This window comes from Oryx dammah, unplaced genomic scaffold, assembly GCF_014754425.2.
Source record: "Oryx dammah isolate SB20612 unplaced genomic scaffold, SCBI_Odam_1.1 HiC_scaffold_3, whole genome shotgun sequence".
In the NCBI taxonomy this organism is placed as follows: Eukaryota; Metazoa; Chordata; class Mammalia; order Artiodactyla; family Bovidae; genus Oryx; species Oryx dammah.
Genome location: NW_024070187.1, coordinates 109,801,985 through 109,821,408, shown reverse-complemented (window position 1 = coordinate 109,821,408; position 19,424 = coordinate 109,801,985). Strand labels below are relative to the sequence as shown.

The following is a 19,424-nucleotide window of genomic DNA, read 5'->3' as shown; positions in this document are numbered from 1 at the left end:
AACCCACATATACACATATCCCCTCTTTACTGGATTTCCTTCTGGTTTAGGTCACCACAGAACTGAACAGAGTTCCCTGTGCTGTACAGAAGCTCCTCAGCCGTCAACAACTTTATACCCAGTCGTGCATATTTATCACTCTAAATCTCTCCATTCATCCCACCACCCTCTTCCCCTCCTTGGTGTCCTCACATTTTTCTCTATGTCTTTCTCTCCATTTCTGCTCTGCAAATAGATTGCTCAGTACTATTTTTCTAGATTCCACACACACGTGTGAATGCACGGCACTCGTTTTTCTCTTCCTGACTTACTTCACTCTGTATGGCAGTCTTCAGGTCCACCCACATTTCTGCAGATAGCAAAGTCTCTTTCCTTTTATGGCTGAGTAACATTCCGTTGTATATATGAGCCGTGTCTTCTTTCTCCAGTCCTCTGCTGATGGACATTTAGGTTACTTCCATGTCCTGGCTATTGTAAATAGTGCTGCGATGAATGTTAGGGTGTATATATCTTTTTAAATTATGTTTTTCTCAGGGTATATGCCCAGGAGTGGGCTTGATGGGTCATATGGTAGTTCTGTTTTTAGTTTGTTTAAGGAATCTCCACACTGTTCTCTATAGTGGCTGTACCAATTTACATTCCCACCAACAGTATAAGAGGGTTCCCTTTTCCCCATACCGTCTCCAGCATTTGTGGTTGCAGATTTTTTGTTGATGGTCATTTGGACGAGTGTGAAATGAAAGTTTCATCTCATTTTTTGGTTTGAGCCCAATATGGTCACCTTCCTTCAGCAAACCAGGAGTGAGACAACTTAAAAAAATCAAGCTCACAAAGAATGTTCAAAAGAATGAGCCAGTAGCATTTGAGTTATAGTCGCAACTTGTTGCTGTTTAGCTGCTAACTTGTGTCTGACTCTTTCGCCATCCCATGGGCTGTAGCCCTCGAGGCTCCTCTGTCCATGGGATTTCCCAGGCAAGAATACTGGAGTGGGTTTCCGTTTCCTTCTCTATGGGATCTTCCCAACCTAGCGATTGAACCTGTGTCTCCTGCTTGGCAGGTGGATTCTTTACCACTAAGCCACCTGGGAAGCCCATATAGTCACAAATAGAAGACAGTTTGAAGGGGCCGGGGGGTGAGTACTCACCTATTCACATGCTACTTCTGGTATACATTGACAGAATGCAGATGGTATGAATAAATAGAACACCCAAATAAATAGAAGCTAAGATGGCCCCACAGCATCCCTGGCAGGTGTGGCATAGCCCAGCGGGTGGTCAGATGCCCTGCAAACCCTAGGCCCTGATTACTCACCTCCCCAGCGTCTGGCAGTGCTGGAAGCTGATGGTTCTCAGTTGAGTCCGCTCCAGGATTGTTTCTGATGAAGGGACCAGTTTACCCGCCTCTAATGACTGTTCAGCATTTATTGTTCCAGCCCTTACCTCCAGGAGGGACTCCCAGGAGGACCATCCCAGCTCCCCCTGGGAGCAGCCAGACCTTTTCTAAGGCTGCCTGGAAGATTCATCTCTCCTTCTGGTCAAAACTGCTTCTTTTGTTTCCCCTCCCAAAGTGTTGATCCCAAGAGCACCGCCAATAAACTTTCTGCTCTCACATCCTCTTCTTCTGAGTCTATTTCCCAAGGATAACCTGATCAACTTGTTTGAAGTCATGAAAGTATTTCCAAATTTTCTGTTTTGAAGCAGAAAATTCATTTTTTATCATTTGGAAGTGTGTGTTATAATAACTGTGTGCTTATAATTTGGAAGTGTGTGTTAACAAACAGATTATAGAACAGTTCCCATGATATGACTATAATTTTAAATATATATAAATATACACATTCATAATAATAAAGATCAAGGACATAGTCAGTGAACTAAAACTTCTTGAGGACCTACTTTTTGACAGAGATGAAGCTTGGCATTACACCAAAAATATGAGAATGGTAATTATCCTTAGGTGATGGAATTAAAAGTCATTTTTATTGTCTTCTTTTTCTTAATAGCATATTTCCCAAATTTTGTTTTGTAATTAAATCCAAAGTACAAATTATACATCAACATTACATAAATAAAGGTTCATTTTATCAAGTATTCCAATAAACACTTACTGTAATTTTTATGTTACATGTAACCCCAAATCTTCTCTTTATTCTCTGAAAAGCCCAATACCTTCAAAAATAAAATGTGTCAGTGTGACAGAAGTTGAAGAACAAGTTTTAAATTTCAAAATCTGGGATATGCTGAGTTGTCATTAATTCTCCAATACTGAAATAAATGGCCTCAGTGTTTTCTGAATCATTTGCATTTTGAAGCTAGAAAAGGGGACTTTCAGGTACTTCCTGATGACCTCATTACATGATGTAACATTCCTGATTACATGGTAAAAGGAACATAAAATTTTCCCAGCATTAAGTCTTTGAGAAAGATACCACAGGCATGAAGAAAGGCAAAGCCTGGACTTGAGAGTTTGGGACCACACCCTAAATGCCCTGATATTCTTTATCAATCCAATCTATAATTTGTCATTCAAAAATTGTATACTCTAGTTTTTCCTGGCCACATGTCTATTTAGAACATATTCTTAACTGAGAATATTTGTTCTTCAGTTCAGAGAGAAAATTCAATATATCCTCACTCTAAGACTAAAAGGACAAAATGTAGGCACAATTTTTAGATAAATATTATTATTAATTATTATATTAATAATATTAGATTGTGATATTGTATAATCCTTCCAGTACAGCATATATTATTATTGAGTTGGTCAGAACAAACTTTCTGGTCAACCCAATGTCAATATTATTCTATGTTATTATTAATTTAAAATATATTCTATTATTAATAATATAGAATATACTATTAAGTCTCCAAAATCCATTTGTTTTGGTTGTTTTTTTTCTGTGCATGACTTAAATAAGTGTATTTTATTAACGTCTTTCAGGCAAAAAATTTTTTGATTGAATTCAAACAAGAGTACCTACCTAATGAGTAATCGAAATATGGACATATTGCTACATAATCTTTTCCAGTAGTTTATAAGTTTCTGCCAAGCCAGAATAAAGGGCGAGAGGTACAGATAAGCTGATATTTTTTAAAATTATGAGTCTGGCCATTATGGTGATTCCATGCCAAGGCACATCTGACCTGCTCTAACGTGGGGTAACCTCAGAGACGGAAGTGGAGATCTCTCCACAGAGATAAAGTGGAGATCCCTTTAACAAGTGTTTCCGATTTTCTCTGGTCTTGGAACAAACAAGAATGTAGCAAGGACTTTAGGGAAAACAAGAGTGTTCATGGTTTTCCTTGGGAGAAAAGCTATGACAAACCTAGGCAGCATATTAAAAAGCAGAAACGTCACTTTGCTGACAAAGGTCCTTATATTCAAAGCTATGGCTTTTCCAGTAGGCATGTGCAGATGTAAAAGCTGGACCATGAGGAAGGCTGAGTGCCAAAGAACGATGCTTTCGAATTGTGGTGCTGGAGAAGATTCTTGAGAGTCCGTTTTACAAACAGATCAAACCAGTCAATCCTAAAAGAAATCAACCCTGAATATTTATTGGAAGGACTGATGAAGCTGAAGCTCCAATATTTTGGCCACCTGATGTGAAGAGCTGACTCATTGGAAAAGACTCTGATGCTGGGAAGATTGAAGGCAAAGGGAGAAGGGGATCCCAGAAGATGAGACGGTTAGATAGCATCACCGATTCCACGGACATGAGTTTGAGCAAACTCAGGAAGACAGTGAAGGACAGGGAAGCCTGACATCCTGCAGTCCATGGGGTCACAAAAAGTCAGGCATGACTTAACCACTGAACAACAACAATAACAACTATTACTAGGAAGAGTGAATTGCATAGCTTTGAAGAATGCTAATTCCTCATTCACTCTCAACTCATTTGAGATGTAAATAATTTAGGTGAAAATTCACGAGGAAAAGGGCCTGCATTCTCACAGCACCAAACCCTCACATTCTACTGCATTGGTCCCCAAAGTTTCAGGGCTGGTGGGGCATTTAAAGGGAACATACCTGTGAGCTGAGATGAAAAAACGCAGAGAAGAAAAGAGAGGGAGGATTTGCCTGCCTCTTCGCCCCCTAGTGGGCTTCCTTGGTGGCTCAGACGATAAAGCGTCTGCCTGCAATGCGGGAGACCCGGGTTCGATTCCTGGGTCGGGAAGATCCCCTGGAGAAGGAAATGGCAATCCACTCCAGCACTCTTGCCTGAAAAATCCCATGGACAGAGGAGCCTGATAGGTTACAGTCCATGGGGTCGCAAAGAGGCGGACACGACTGAGCGACTTCACTTCACCGCCCCCTAGTGGCCCAGGATAAAATGAGTCATTCATCATTTGTCACCTCAGCAGCAGCAGCAGAGTTTGCGAAAACTGGGGAATAGTGAAGAACAGGGAAGCCTAGCGTGCTGCAGTTCATGGGTTCGCACAGAGTTTTCTTTAGCAGAATTATTTTTAGCAATAGTTGACAATCAAAGACATTGAACCTGGGTCAGTAAGCAGGGTGGCTGGACATTAAAGTCAGATTGTCCAAGTTCTAAGCCCATATTTTTAGCTATTGTCCTTAAATAGATAGGGCTTTCCTGTTAGCTCAGCAGGTAAAGAATCTGCCTGCAATTCAGGAGACCCCGGTTAGATTCCTGAGTCAGGAAGATCCGCTGGAGAAGAGACAGGCTACCCACTCCAGTATTCTTGGACTTCCCCTGGTGGCCCAGTTGGTAAAGAATCCGCCTGCAATGCAAGAGATTCCCATTCAATTCCTGGGTTAGGAAGATCCCCTAGAGAAGAGAAAGGTTACCCACTCCAGTATTCTGGCATGGAGAATTCCATGGACTGTATAGTCCATGGGGTCGCAAAGAATCAGACACGACTGAGCGACTTTTACTCACTTAAGATGCTTTTGAACTGTGGTGTTGGAGAAGACTCTTGAGAGTCCCTTGGACTGCAAGGAGATCCAACCAGTCCATTCTGAAGGAGATCAGCCCTGGGATTTCTTTGGAAGGAATGATGCTGAAGCTGAAACTCCAGTACTTTGGCCACCTCATGAGAAGAGTTGACTCACTGGAAAAGACTGATGCTGGGAGGGATTGGGGGCAGGAGGAGAAGGGGACAACAGAGGATGAGATGGCTGGATGGCATCACTGACTTGATGGACGTGAATCTGAGTGAACTCTGGGAGTTGGTGATGGACAGGGAGGCCTGGCGTGCTGCGATTCATGGGGTCGCGAAGAGTCGGACACGACTGAGCGACTGAACTGAACTGAACTGAAGGAGATAACTGTGTGGTAGAAGCACAGATATGTAAATAGATTATTTCTATTTACCCCTCTGTCCATGGAGACATTCAGTGAGCATTTATTAAGCATCTACTATATGCAGACAGATGCTAGCCTCCAAGGATACAAAATCCAGGGAAAGGTCAGGGCCCCAGAGTGCAGCGATCATGAGTTCGATCCCTGGACCGGGAACTAAGATTCCACACGCAGTGTGGCAGCTAAGTCCATGTGCCACAAGTACTGAAGCCCGTGAGCCTGGAGCCCACGCTTCCCAACAAGGGGGCCACTGCAGGGAGAAGCCCACCCACCCAACCAGGAGAGCAGCCCCTACTCCCCACCACGGCAGGAAGCCTGTGCAGCAACGGAGACCAGCACAGTCAAAAGCAACAAATATTGAAAAGTATCTAGAATCATGAGAGAGCTGGGTGAAGAAATGAATTTGGAAGTCAGACGTACAGGTATGAAGGCCAGATCTGCCCCTAATTGTTTTTTATATAAGTCATTAAACTTCTCGGAGCTTCGGTTTCCTCATCTGTAGAATGGGGACAGCAATCTACTTCATGGGTCATGGTGAAAGCTAAATGGTATCGTAGTTAACTTTACGCATCAACTGAGCAGGTCACCTGATAGAAGCAGAAGATATTAAGAGGGGCAAGAATACACAGCAGAGCTACACAAAAAAGATGTTCATGACCCAGCTAACCACAATGCTGTGATCACTCACCGAGAGCCAGACATCCTGGAGTGCGAAGTCAAGTGGGCCTCAGGAAGCATCACTACAGGCAAAGCTAGTGGAGGCGATGGAAGTCCAGTTGAGCTGTTTCAAATCCTGAAAGATGGTGTGAAAGTGCTGCACTCAATATGCCAGCACATTTGGAAAGCTCAGCAGTGGCCACAGGACTGGAAAAGGTCAGTTTTCATTCCAATCCCAAAGAAAGGCAATGCCAAAGAATGCTCAAACTACTGCACAATTGCACCCATCTCACACGCTAGCAAAGTAATGCTCAAAATTCTCCAAGCCAGGCTTTAACAGTATGTGAACCATGAACTTCCAGATGTTCAAGCTGGATTTAGAAAAGGCATCAGAACCAGAGATCAAACTGTCAACATCCGTTGGATCATAGAAAAAGCAAGAGAATTCCAGAAAAACATCTACTTCATTGACTATGCCAAAGCCTTTGACTGAGTGGATTATAACAAACTGTGGAAAATTCTGAAAGAGATGGGAATACCAGACCACTTTACCTGCCTCCTGAGAAATTTGTATGCAGGTCAAGAAGCAACAGGTAGAACCAGACATGGAACAACGGTTTGATTTCAAATTGAGAAAGGAATGCATCAAGGCTGTATATTGTCACCCTGTTTATTTAACTTATATGCAGAGTACATCATGAGAAATGCCTGGCTGGATGAAGGACAAGCTGGAATTAAGGTTTCTGGAAGAATTATCAAAAACCCCAGATACTCAGATGACACCACCCTGATGGCAGCAAGTAAAGAGGAACTAAAGAGCTTCTTGATGAAGGTGAAAGGAGAGAGTGAAAAAGCTGCCTTAAAACTCAGCATTCAAAAAAACAAAGATCATGGCATCCGGTCCCATCACTTCATGGCAAATAGATGGGGAAACAATGGAAACAGTGACAGACTTTATTTTCTTGGGCTCCAAAATCATTGCAGATGGTGACTGCAGCCATGAAATTAAAAGACGCTTACTCCTTGGAAAAAAAGGTATGACAAACCTAGACAGCATATTAAAAAGCAGAGACATTACTTTTGCAACAAAGTTTCATATAGTCAAAGCTATGGTTTTTCCAGTAGTCATGTATGGATGTGAGAATGGGACTATAAAGAGAGCTGAGCACCAAAGAATTGATGCTTTTGAACTGTGGTGCTGGAGAAGACTCTTGAGAGTCCCTTGGGCTGCAAGGAGATCAAAGCAGTCAGTCCTAAAGGAAATCAGTCCTGAATATTCATTGGAAAGACTGATGCTGAAGTTGAAGCTCTAATACTTTGGCCACCTGATGTGAAGAACTGACTCATTGGATAAGACTCTGATGCTGGGAAAGATTGAAGGCAGGAGGAGAAGGGGACGACAGAGGATGAGATGGTTGGATGGCATCACCGACTTGATGGGCACGAGTTTGAGCAAGCTCCGGGAATTGGTGATGGACAGGGAAGCCTGGTGTGCTGCAGTCCGTGGGGTCACAAGGAGCTGGACACAACTAAGTGACTAAACTGAACTGAGCAGGTCACTTTGTCCAGCCTTTTGGTCAAACATTATCTTGATGTCTCTGAGAGGCTGTTGTTGTTGTTTTTTTTTTTTTTTTTTTCAGATGAGATTAACATTGAAATCTGTGGGCTGTAAGTAAAGCAGATTACCCTTTATAAATGTGGGTGAGCCTCATCCGAAAAGTTGAAAGCCTGAGGAGTAGAACGAAGACTTACCTCTGCTGAACAAGAGGGAATTCTGCCAGCAGGTGACCTTCAAACTAGAACTGTACATTATCTCTTCTGGGTCTCAGCCTGATGGCCCTCCCTGCAGATTTTGGACTTGCTAGCCTTCATAATCACACAAACCAACCTCCTAAAATCCATCTCTATCTATCTATCCTCTATCTATCTATTACCTGTCTATCCATCTATTACCTGTTAGTGATCTATTTATTATCTCTCTATCATTCATCTACTTATCTATCTAATCATCTATCATCATCCATCTATCTAATCTATCATCTATCCATCTTCTATCTATCTATCCATCAATTTAATCATCTCCCATGTGGCTCAGAAGGTAAAGAATCTGACTGCAATGCAGGAGACCCAGGTTCGATCCCTGAGTTGGGAAAATCTCCTGGAGAAGGGAATGGCAATCCATTGTAGAATTCTTGCCTAGGAAATCCCATAGACAGAGGAACCTGCCAGGCTACAGTCCGTGGGGTCACAGAGTCGGACACAACTGAGCGACTAACAATCTCCTCCTCTATCTGTCTACCTACTCATGGTTCTGTTTCTCTGCACAACCCCAGCTAATACAAATGGTTTGATTCATGAAGGCCCCTGACATAAACCAGGGGCTCAATGGGTAATAGGTTTATCCCTGCATCCCCAGAGACACTCAGGCTCTTCATTGCACCATAGGAAGATGGTGGCCCAAAAAGGTGCTAGGATTTGTCCACTACCTCAAAGTTCTGAGGTCAACCAGGTAATCCACTTTGAGTTTCACAATTTGAGGCATGGAACATCTCCATGACTGGAGCGACCATTTCATTTTCTACAAAGACTCCCCATGAAGGGACTTCAGAGTTTATCTGATCCACAAATGTATAAGGTGTTGATCTGAGAGCCAATATGGGGTTTTTTTGGTTTGTTTTTCTGACACAAGGTTTTTTGTTTGTTTGTTTTGTTTTGTGGTTTTAGTTATTAGTTTAAAATTTGGAAAGTGTCACATAAGCCTGGACTGCTGGTTTCTCTTGAGGAATTGGAAGATCAGAGGACTTCAAGCAGGCCTGCACTCTTGCCTGGCAACGTTGGGGCTGCAGCTGAGAGGTCACCACCAGCATAGACGGGATACAGGTCCCGAGGGCATTTTACTAATTTATGTTTCCAGTCGATATCTGCAGACGTTCGAGTCTGTGACTCCACATGTCTTCCAGCTCCTTCAATTAGAAAAGCAAAAACAGAGACCCAGAAAGGTCTGGTGTACTTGCAGGTCATGGAGCTGGGATTTTTCAGAAGTGGGTCTAGAACCCAGATCTTGCTTCCCAACCCCCTTAAAATATGCTCTATGCCAAGTGAGCACAAATCCTTTTATTGACAAATTAGGTGATTCCAAAGCTTTTCCTATAAGACAATTATTTCAGTTATCGGATCAAGTTTAGTGTTCAAATGAATGCTGTTCTTTAAAATGGAGTAGATTATGACTTGTCTTCCTCATCTCTGTGATTATAAGCACAACTTGGGGTCAGATCACACCTAACTCTTCCATTATTGTGGCAAATTTGTCACTTTTTGTTAACAGTTGTACAAATCACAAAGTGCAATGGTGAAAACTAAAGGAAATATTTCATGTAAACTGCTGAGTACCGGGTCTGGATTATAGCAAGCTTTCAACATATGTTGTAGAATTAGGACCTCAGAGAAATTAAAATATGGCAAAATAGCAATGTAGCTAAACAATATTGCATCTGCAAATATGTATAAGTTCACAGTGATCCCATCAACTCAAACTCAACACCTCATTCGTCGTTTCTCAGTTTATACATTCATTCTTTGCAGTCGTTTGGTCTAACCTGCAAAACATCATACATGTCAAAATGAACTATTGATTAGAGTTAAAGGTTGATTTGTGGTTATTTTCTTCCTTAGAATATATTCCAGTAATATTGCACAGTCAGTATATTATGTTCAAACAAGACTTGAGTTCATTTCTTGTGCCTGGGTAGTTGATTTATCAATAAGATGTACACTAGGGTCAGTTTGTTGCTTGTTTGTATTGATTTTAAGATCTGCTTTATTTTATCCTTTATAATTTTGGTTTTTAATATGCTATACTTGTTTCAACCAGTAAGGACTAGGTTCATGGAAATAAAGTGATGGAAAAGCGTTGTCTGTCTCTAAAACTTTAGAGGTGGAGACGGAACAGGAAATACACATGTAAACAGCAGGCATGCCAAGTCGCCTCGGTGTGTCTGCCTCTTTGCCATCCCATGGACTGTAGCCCCCCAGGCTCCTCTGTCCACGGGATTTTCCAGGCAAGAAGACTGGAGTGGGGTGCCATTTCCTCCTCCAGGGGGTCTCCCCGACCCAGGGATCAAGTCCACACCTCTTACGTCTCCTGCGTCGGCAGGCAGGTTCTTTGCCACTAGCGCTGCTGGGGAAGCCCAGTGCGTCACTATACACCACGTCCTGGAGGCAGGGAGGAGGCGGAAGGGTCGTAGTGGTTTCACTGGTAGATGTGCTGTGCTTGGTCACTGTTGAGTTTGACTCTGCGACCCCATGGACTGCAGCCCGCCAGGTTCCTTTGTTCATGGGATTCTCCAGGCAAGAATACTGGAGAGGGCTGCCATGCCTTCCTCTAGGGGATCTTCCCAACCCAGGAATTGAACCCAGGGCTCCCGCATTGCAGGCAGATTCTTCACCAGCTGAGCTACAAGGGAAGCCCTCTTGTGGCTGACTGGTAGATAATGCAGGCTTAATAAAGCTTGCTGAATGAATCAGTGAATCAATGAGTCAATTTATCATTTGGTGTGTGACTCAGTGGTAAAGAACCCACCTGCCAATGCAGGAGACACAATTTCGGTCTCTGGGTCAGGAAGATCTTCCAAGAGTGGAAGCCAGCTCTTAGTGAAAGGTCTTAGGAGGATCTCTGCCCAGTCCTTTCAGGTGGGCAAGTAGTACCCACCTAGGATGACTCAAAGCCCGCCTAGGATGAGAGAGTGTGGCTGGCCCAGCTGGTTGTCAAGAGAGCCATTCCCTGCCCTCTCCTCCACTGTCCACGAGGTCTCTGGGTCTCAGCTTCCAAACCAAGTAGGCTTGCCAAGCAATTTACTCCAGAATAAAAACAGATTCCAACAGTATTTTTGGAATTTAAAAAACTAAACTTGATGATAGTCTATGTGTCAAGCACTGTTTTTTTTTTTTTAAATTATTTTATTTATTCTGCCATATATCAACATGAATCAGCCATAGGTATGCATATGTGGTATATGTTCGTAGCCTGCCACTTGAACCTCCCTCCCGCCTCCCAGCCCAAGCACTGTTTATATATATATATATATACACATAGGCCATGCAGCTTACAGGATCTTAGCTTCCTGACAGGGGATTGGACCCAGGCCATGGCAGTGAAAGCGCCAAGTCCTAACCCCTGGACCACCACCTCAAGAGCTAGTCTGACAACTGTGCAGCTATCATCTCGCTTAAAGCTCAAGCAACCCAAAGAGTTGGGCACCACTATCACCCCATTTTACAGGTAGAAAAGCTGAGCTCTGTTCTAGGCATTCTATGCACCTCAGGGTCCGACGTCAGCTGGATCTGGTGACCGTGAACGTGAGGCTGGTGTGGGAGGCGAGGGCCACGCTCCGAGTGCTTCGGCATGCACCACCCCCTTCAGTTATTTCTGGTCCCGGAAGCAACAGCGGCCACATCTGGCGGTGACAAAGTGACGGCTGAGTGTCCCTGGGGCAAGGATGACCCCTCGACCTGACCTGTCTGTGGAGTCCTTTGCAATGTTGCCCTTTTAAAATTACTTATTCATTTGACTGTGGCAGGTCTTGGTTTGGTACGCGGGATTTGTTGCAGATTCTCTAGTTGGGGCTCAAGGACCCAGTAGCTGGGGCGTGTGGGCTTAGTTGCTCCGTGGCATTTGGGATCTTAGTTCCTAGACCAGGGATCGAACCCACATCTCCTGCATCGCAAAGTGGATTTTTAACCACTTGACCACCGGGGAAGTCCTGGAAGGTTGCTCTTGACTAAGTGGCTTCCAAACTGTTCTACTATCCGCCTGGAAAACCTGCCAGCCTCTGAGCTTCTCTAGAAAATGTATTTCTGGCCAGAGCTGTATTCAGTTGTTGCAGCTAAGGTCACTGGTTGATACACGTGTTTGACGAACCTTCTTTGGTTTCTCTTCCCTGCAGGTCTGCAGTGGTTCACAATTCCAAACATTGCTTCACAGTTATGTTCCTTATTAATAGTCACACATTTCACTATCTCATCAATCGACTCCTGGGAGGTCTCAAGTGGGGTTTCTTAACAGGACAAAGGTGTGTCATCACGTGATTCTCCAAACTTCCAAGCTGAGATTCTTGCTGGAAAGCAAAGAGCACTATTTGTTCTTCGATGTCTCTGATGGCATAGAGGGATGGTGAGGGCTTATCAGGTCTTCAACAGACTATGTGCACCCCGCTGAGCATCTAGTCCCACCTCCCCCATCCCCAAGACATCCACAATGACCGTCCATCCTCTCTCTGGCTGCCCGACTCACTTAACCTTGGGGTGGGGTTGGTGAGAGGCCATGTTGTCTTTGGAAGAGCATCTCCAGCTTGTTTGATTCTTCCTCCAACCCCATAGACAACTGTGGCAGGTTTCTTCCCCCAGCTTTATTGAGGTATGATTGACGAATAAATATTGACATATATTTAAGGTGTACAATGTGACATTTCGGTTTACATATATATTGCTCAACGATGATCACAATTAAGCTAATTAACACATTCATCATCTTACATAGTTACCTCTGTGTGTGTGTGTGTGTGTGTGTGTGGTGAGAAAACTTGATATTTATTTTGTTGTTGTTGTTCAGACGCTCAGTCATGTCCGACTCTTTGAGACCCCGTGGACTGCAGCACACCAGACTTCCTTGTTTACCACCAACTCCCGGAGTTTGCCCAAACTCATGTCCATTGAGTTGGTGATGCCATCCAACTATCTCATCCTCTGCCATCCCCTTCCCCTCCCACCTTCAATCTTTCCCATCATCAAGGGCTTTTCCAATGAGTCGGCTCTTCGCATCAGGTGGCCAAAGTATTGGAGTTCAGCTTCCCTAGTCACGACGTCTCCAGAGCTTTCTCAAAACAGAAGTTTACAACACCCTTTGACCAGCATTGCCCTGTTCCCTACCCCTCCAGCTCTGATAGCCACCTTTCCACTTGTTATTACTGTGAGTTTGACTTTCTTAGATTCCATGCATAAGTGAGGGCAAGCAGTTTTTCCAGACACAATGCTTTTTAAAAGAATAAATCCACAAAGTCCTTTATTATTCAGTATTTGTATAATTCATTGATATCTGTTGTAAATATATTCCAAACTGGAGAGTCACAGATGTTCATGAACTTTCTCACAGGGTCACTTGTCTCTTAATCCCACTGTTTTCACTACCTTGTGCTGTTTGCATTTTGCTTAAATGATTTTTTAAAAAGCATGATGAGTCAATTTGAATTAAGTTCAAGGATAAACACTGTGTTAGGGATCAATTCAAACCCTTCTGTGCTTTGTGAGTGTGATCTGAGGGCCAGCTAACCACTGCCTTTTGGGGTAGCACCCAGAAACTGAGTCCCTGATGGATTGATATGAAAAACATATATCCAAATGATGGCTAGCACTGTTTACAACAGCTAATACAAAGAAGCAACCTAAACGTCCATCAGCAGAGGAATGGATGAAGAAGATGTGGTATGTCTATACAAGGGAATATCACTCAGAGTCGGACATGACTGAGCGACTTCCCTTTCACTCTTCACGTTCATGCACTGGAGAAGGAAATGGCAACCCCCTCCAGTGTTCTTGCCTGGAGAATCCCAGGGACGGGGGAGCCTGGTGGGCTGCTGTCTGTGGGGTCGCACAGAGTCGGGCACGACTGAAGCGACTTAGCAGCAGCATTAGAAAGAATGTGAAGTAACGCCACCTGCAGCACCACAGATGGGCCTGGAGATGTGTCACACTGAGAAGGAAGGCAGACGAGAAAGAGGCATATCGTAAGTTACTGGGGACAGGTGGGGGGAGGGAGAGCTAGGGAGCTTGGGGTTGACCTGTTGTTGTTTAGTCCCCCAGTTGTGTCCAACTCTTTTGGGACCCCATGGACGGTGGCCAGCCCAGCTCCTCTGTCCATGGGATTTTCCAGACAAGAATACTGCAGTGGGTTGCCATTCCCTTCTCCAGGGAATCTTCCTGTCCCATGGACTGAACCCATGACTCCTGCATTACAGACAGATTCTTTACCACTGAGCCACTTGGGAAGACTACCGCTTTATTGAAAATGGATAACCAACAAGGTCTTACTGTATATAGCACAGGGAACTCTGCTCGATGTTATGTGCGAGCCTGGACGGGAGGGCAGTTTGGGGGAGAATGGGTACATGTATATGTGGCTGAGTCCCTTCACGGTTCACCTGAACTGTCACAACATTGTTAATCGGCTATGCTCCAATAGGAAATAAAAAGTTTAAAAAATGATGGTTAATGTAGCAAAAAGAAACTAATTGCTTCATTATTTAAAAACTGTGGGAAAATGTTAGGCTAGCATTGCATTTATAAAATGCTGTCTTTTTCTAATACCTTTTTATTTTTTGATTAATTTTTATTGGTGTGCAGGTGCTTTACAATGTTGTATTCATTTCTGTTGTAGAGCAAAGCGAATCAGCCAGACATATACACATATACCCTCTTTTTTAATATCTTAGCTTTTATTTATGCAAAGCTGCTATATAACACAGTCTGGTGGTCTGTGACAACCTAGAGGGATGGGCTGGGAGTGGGGGTTGGGAGGCAGGCTCAGGAGGTAAGAGACATAGTTAAGACCAACTCAAGCTATCCTACAGCAGAAATCAACACAACATCGTACAGCAATTATCCTCCAATTAAATAAATACAAATGCCTTTTAAAGTTATGCTGTAGGTTTATTTTAACATTTTGCTTCATACAATTTTAACTTGCCATACAAAACTTGTATTCATATAAATAACCACTTGCCCTTTATTTTTTTAAAATATATATTATAATATTTATTGCAAGGAATTGGCTTACATAGTTGTGGGGGCTGGCATGGCAAGTCTGAAATCTGCAAAGCAGGCTGTCAGGAAGGGCAGGCAGGAGCTATAGATGCTATCCATGGCTGGAATTATTTCTCTCCTTTTTCTCCCTGTTTTCCTTCCTCTCCCTCTCATGTGCATCCTTGTCCTTGTTTCTATCCTCCTCCTGCCCTTTAAAAAGCCACGAAAACACAGGGTCGTTGTGCGCCATGTGGATTCTACCTGAGATGCCCAAGTCACAGTCTTGGGAGTGGTCCTCAGGAGAAACTACATACCAGGAAGTAAGTCAGCACGGCTCCCAAGGCATCTCTTCCAGCGGGGAGTGTGCAGGCTTCGGTGAGCTTGTTTCCAATGAGAGTTGAAAGGCACAGAAAGTTGTCGAGCCGAAAACAATGTATTTTTCCAAAATATTTGATATATACTTGGCTTTGCCTGCCAAGTATATGAGAGACACAGATGTGGTGCGAAACAGGTCGATACAAACGGGACTAAGAAAGACCTACTAAATGCAGCATCCCTATGGACTGAGCAAAACGTGTGTACACATGTATACCTATACACGCATACGTGCATATGTGTATCCTTCCAGCTATCAGAACTGTGTTGGAAAGTGTGCCTCAAGTGTCATCAGGTCATACACCATTAGAGAAGGAAAATAGTGATCCTTGAGGAGCTGGAAAAGGGAAATGAGGCTACGGTTCATTCCCAGAGCCTTTGGATGAATATGGTGGTGTGTAAAATTTGGGATAGTAACAGGATTTTTCTAGAGTACACAGGAATGAAGGGGGGGAGATAAGGCATAGCAGGTTTAGGAGTAAAATATGAGGTTTGATGAGCAATCAGCAGTTTGGTAGAGATGTCACTTATAAGAAGAGGGATATAGAGGATCTCCTTAGGGAAAAAGTCCTTAGGGCTAGAGACACACGATTTAGTCACTGAGACATATCTGACTCTTTCGACCCTGTGGATTGGAGCCCGCCAGGCTCCTCTGTCCACGGGATTTTCCAGGCAAGACACAGGAGTGCATTGCCATTTCCTTCTCCAGGGGATCGTCCCAACCCAGGGATCAAACCAGCGTCTCCTGCATTGCACGTGGATTTTTTGCCAGCTGAGCCACCAGGGAAGGTCCATGATGCATGGTCAATGGCAAAGATGCAAAATCAGAACTACAGGGAGAGCGGAGTCACGGATGAAGCAGCATGCTAATGGAGACGCAAAGGTGGTGAGGAGCAAAGAGCACCTCTGCCCCCGGCCGCCTCCAGAGCCCTCAAGGTGCTCTGCAGCAGGTGTGACAACCTGGGGACCAGCCTCCTCTTTGGTGTCCACCAGCTTTGACCTTAAGCACTCAGACGAGTCTCCTTGAGGGGAAGATTCTCACAAATTGATTTTAACTCTATCCATTTCATCACTGAAAGGAGATGTTAAAGACAAAACTTTCCTGACACAGGGAGCCACCTCATGGAGTATCCTGGTAAACCAGGAAGGCACATTAAAGGATCCGGAACTCAGCAAGCTAGCCCAAAAATAAGGCAGAGTCTCGAGAAGAAAAACAGCTGGGTTACCCAGTGGATTAGCAGGGACCTATTTCTGAAGACATTCTGCAGGTAGGCAGGAGGCAAGATTGCACCTTAACCAGAACTGGTCCCTTGCATCTATTTTCACGTCCAGCCAAGACCACATTCCACGGGCTGGTGAAGAATCCCTGCTCTGCTGGCAGTGGCGGCAGCTGCAAGAACTCCCGACGGGAACTGGATTGTCAATCAAAGGGCAGGCAGAAGGCCGTCTACGATGTTCTAGTGATTTCTTACATATGACTCACTATGTTAGACTGTCAGTTTCTGTCATCTTCTTTAGTGTTCACCACACTCTGATGAGGGTAAATTTATAATCCTTATTTAAGTGACAAAGAAGCTGAAGTTCAGAGAGATTTGACTGATGCCAAAATATGGACCCAGAACTGTCTGACTCCAAAATGTATGCTGTTTTCAACAAACCTACTGGGCTCCCTGAAGGATTTCCAAGTGAGTTTATTAATTCTCCACTCAATGCTTCTTATGTTTTGACAAGAACAACAAAGAACTAGAAAATATCTGGATGTTTAAAACTTAAGCAACACAATTGAAATAACAATTAAATCAGAAAATATTTTTAAATTATGAGGAAAAGAGACATATCAAAAATTTTAAGAGCTGCAGTCAAGGCAGCACTCAGAAGAAAAATTATAGTACTAAAATGCACAGTTTGAGTTCTGCAAACTCAGTGATCTCAATTTCCATCTTAAGAAGCTGAATAAGGAAATGCAAAGAAATTAAAATCTCTCTATCTCTAATAATACAGAGAAAAGTAAAACCTAAATAAGTAGAATGAGAAAATCAACAAAGTTAAATGTTGGTTCTTTAAGAGTAGTAAAAATGATCATTCCCAAGCAAGACTAATCAAGTAAAATTCAAGTGAGAAACAAACTGTCAGCATCAAGAACAAATAAATACATTTTAACTGACTCTTACATAAGACACGGAGATGTGGAGAAACAAGGAAGAGGATGAAAAAATGTACCTGCTTTGAAGCCATGCAGAAAAATCACATTTCAGATTCTATTGTATTTAATTTAATCCAACATACATTCATTAGAAGAGAACATAAGGACTATCAATCTAGTATTATCTGGTTAGAAAGGGCAAGCACATGAAATTTTGAAATAAAGTTGAGTTCAAATTCATTCTCTGCCTTGACCTAAATGTATGACTTCTGGGAAATGATATAAACTTTCTGAACTTATTCTTCTCATTTAACAAATGGAGGATAGTAATATCAACCTCACAGGGCTGTTGGAAGGATTAGAGATAAAACAACAAGCACAGGGGTAACTTACATCCTACAGAATATAACATGACCCATAACCATGGCATCTGTAGTTTATCTGTAGGAAAGATACAAAAATATATCCTGAGGTAAGGTCATTCATTTTGATATGTGACCTTTGCTGAAAAGTCTGGGCATTTATTTTTCTTGACTGGCCAATAGGTTTGGAGAGGTCATTCTTCAACAGCGAGGATGTTACCAACGTATTAGCAATATAAAAGAATCATATGAAAAATAAAATAAAAAACTGTATAAAACTTCTACTCTAACTTTATATTGTAATTAATTTTTCTTGACTATTAGATCAAGATAAAAACTATGTCAATAGCATAAGTTATTTTAAGATCCTGGAGGAAAAGGTTTCCATCTCTGGTGTTAATTTTACGACGAAAGTTTTCCCCCAAAGTCCCAACTTTCCACCAGCATGTCTCCTGAATCGTGTGTGTTGATCTGTACTGCCAGGGCTCAACCATGCTGACTGACTCATCTGCAAGATAAATCCTCAGGAACTTCGAAGAAACTGGTCACGGCTATGATGAGAAAGAAAAAAGGTCAAGAGGCAGTACAATACACCCCTTGGTCAACTTGCCAATGAAAGAAGGCCCTTCATTAATAGCAAAAGTATGCATGGACCACTTAGGACCCACACAAGTTTCTTCTGCAGCAGTGACAATGCCGAGAAAGGTCAAGTCCAAGAGTGAAGGACTGAAACTACAGGCCAGTGTAGCTTCATTTCATGTGCAAAGCCGTAGCAATAGATAACTGATGTTTGATGATATGTGGAGATGGGAAGGAATGTCTTGCCCACACATGTCACAGATAGCTGCTGTGAACCTCCGCTGATGGTCAAGAAACAGCAGAAGCAGCGACCAAAGAGGGGAGACCCCATATTTTCCGTTGCGGATTGTTTTTCTCTTCTTCAAAAACTTCCTGAGGAAGTATTGGGTCAAAGCATCAGGCAGCAAGAGGTCACAGACACTCTAGAAGAGGGCTGGTTGCCGTCAGCGAGAGGACTCCGATATTTTGCACAGAATACCTCCTATAGTAACAGCAGGTGAATGACTCTAGTTTTCACAAAAATCAAATCACAAAGTAACAGAGTTCAATGGGAGTGTCTGGCACATAGTGGAGGCGGGTGTCTAGTGGGGGTAAAGTGGTTCCTTTAATTGCAGTCAAATCTGATTTTGTTAAATGTGAGTCAAGAAAGAGAGAGAGCCTTAGAAGTAGCTAGCAGCATCCCTGGGCTTCTAGGATGGACCATCTCAGGCTCATCTCTAGCCTTCTGTCGTGACCAACTGGGCACATTGGCTCTAAGAGTCATCCATCCTCATCAACATCGTGATCTGGGATCCCCCACGTGAATATGTGTGTGTGTGTGTGTGTGTGTGTGCACGCTCAGTCGTGTCTGACTCTTTGAGACCCCGTGTCTTGTAGCCTGCCAGACTCCTCTGTCCATTTGGAATACTGGAGTGGGTTGCCATTTCCTACTCCAGGGGCTCTTCTTGACCCAGGGGCTGGACCCTCATCTCTTATGTCTCTTGTACTGGTAGGTGGGTTCTTTATCACTAGTGCCACCCAGAAAACCCATGTGAATACATTCTAGGTGGGAAAAGTATCCTCACTCTCAAGGAAATAATACTATGGAAGGAGTCTACAGTCGACATCTATATCCATGACATTCACTTTGAGCTCCCCTGCTGCTGCTGCTGCTGCTGCTGCTGCTGCTGCTGCTGCTGCTGCTGCTGCTGCTGCT

General features: G+C 43.4%; 1 protein-coding gene across 1 annotated transcript in view; it reads right to left on the bottom strand.

The window, feature by feature from the left end:
• Positions 1 to 16,821: 16,821 nt before the first annotated feature.
• The window catches only part of CD38 (CD38 molecule), a 56,391-nt gene continuing 53,788 nt past the window's right edge, over positions 16,822 to 19,424 (bottom strand). Inside the window, exon 9 of the mRNA XM_040237338.1 lies at positions 16,822 to 18,201. Coding sequence (XP_040093272.1) covers positions 18,174 to 18,201 — 28 coding nt within the window. The 3' untranslated portion in view covers positions 16,822 to 18,173. The remainder of the gene's footprint in view (positions 18,202 to 19,424) is intronic.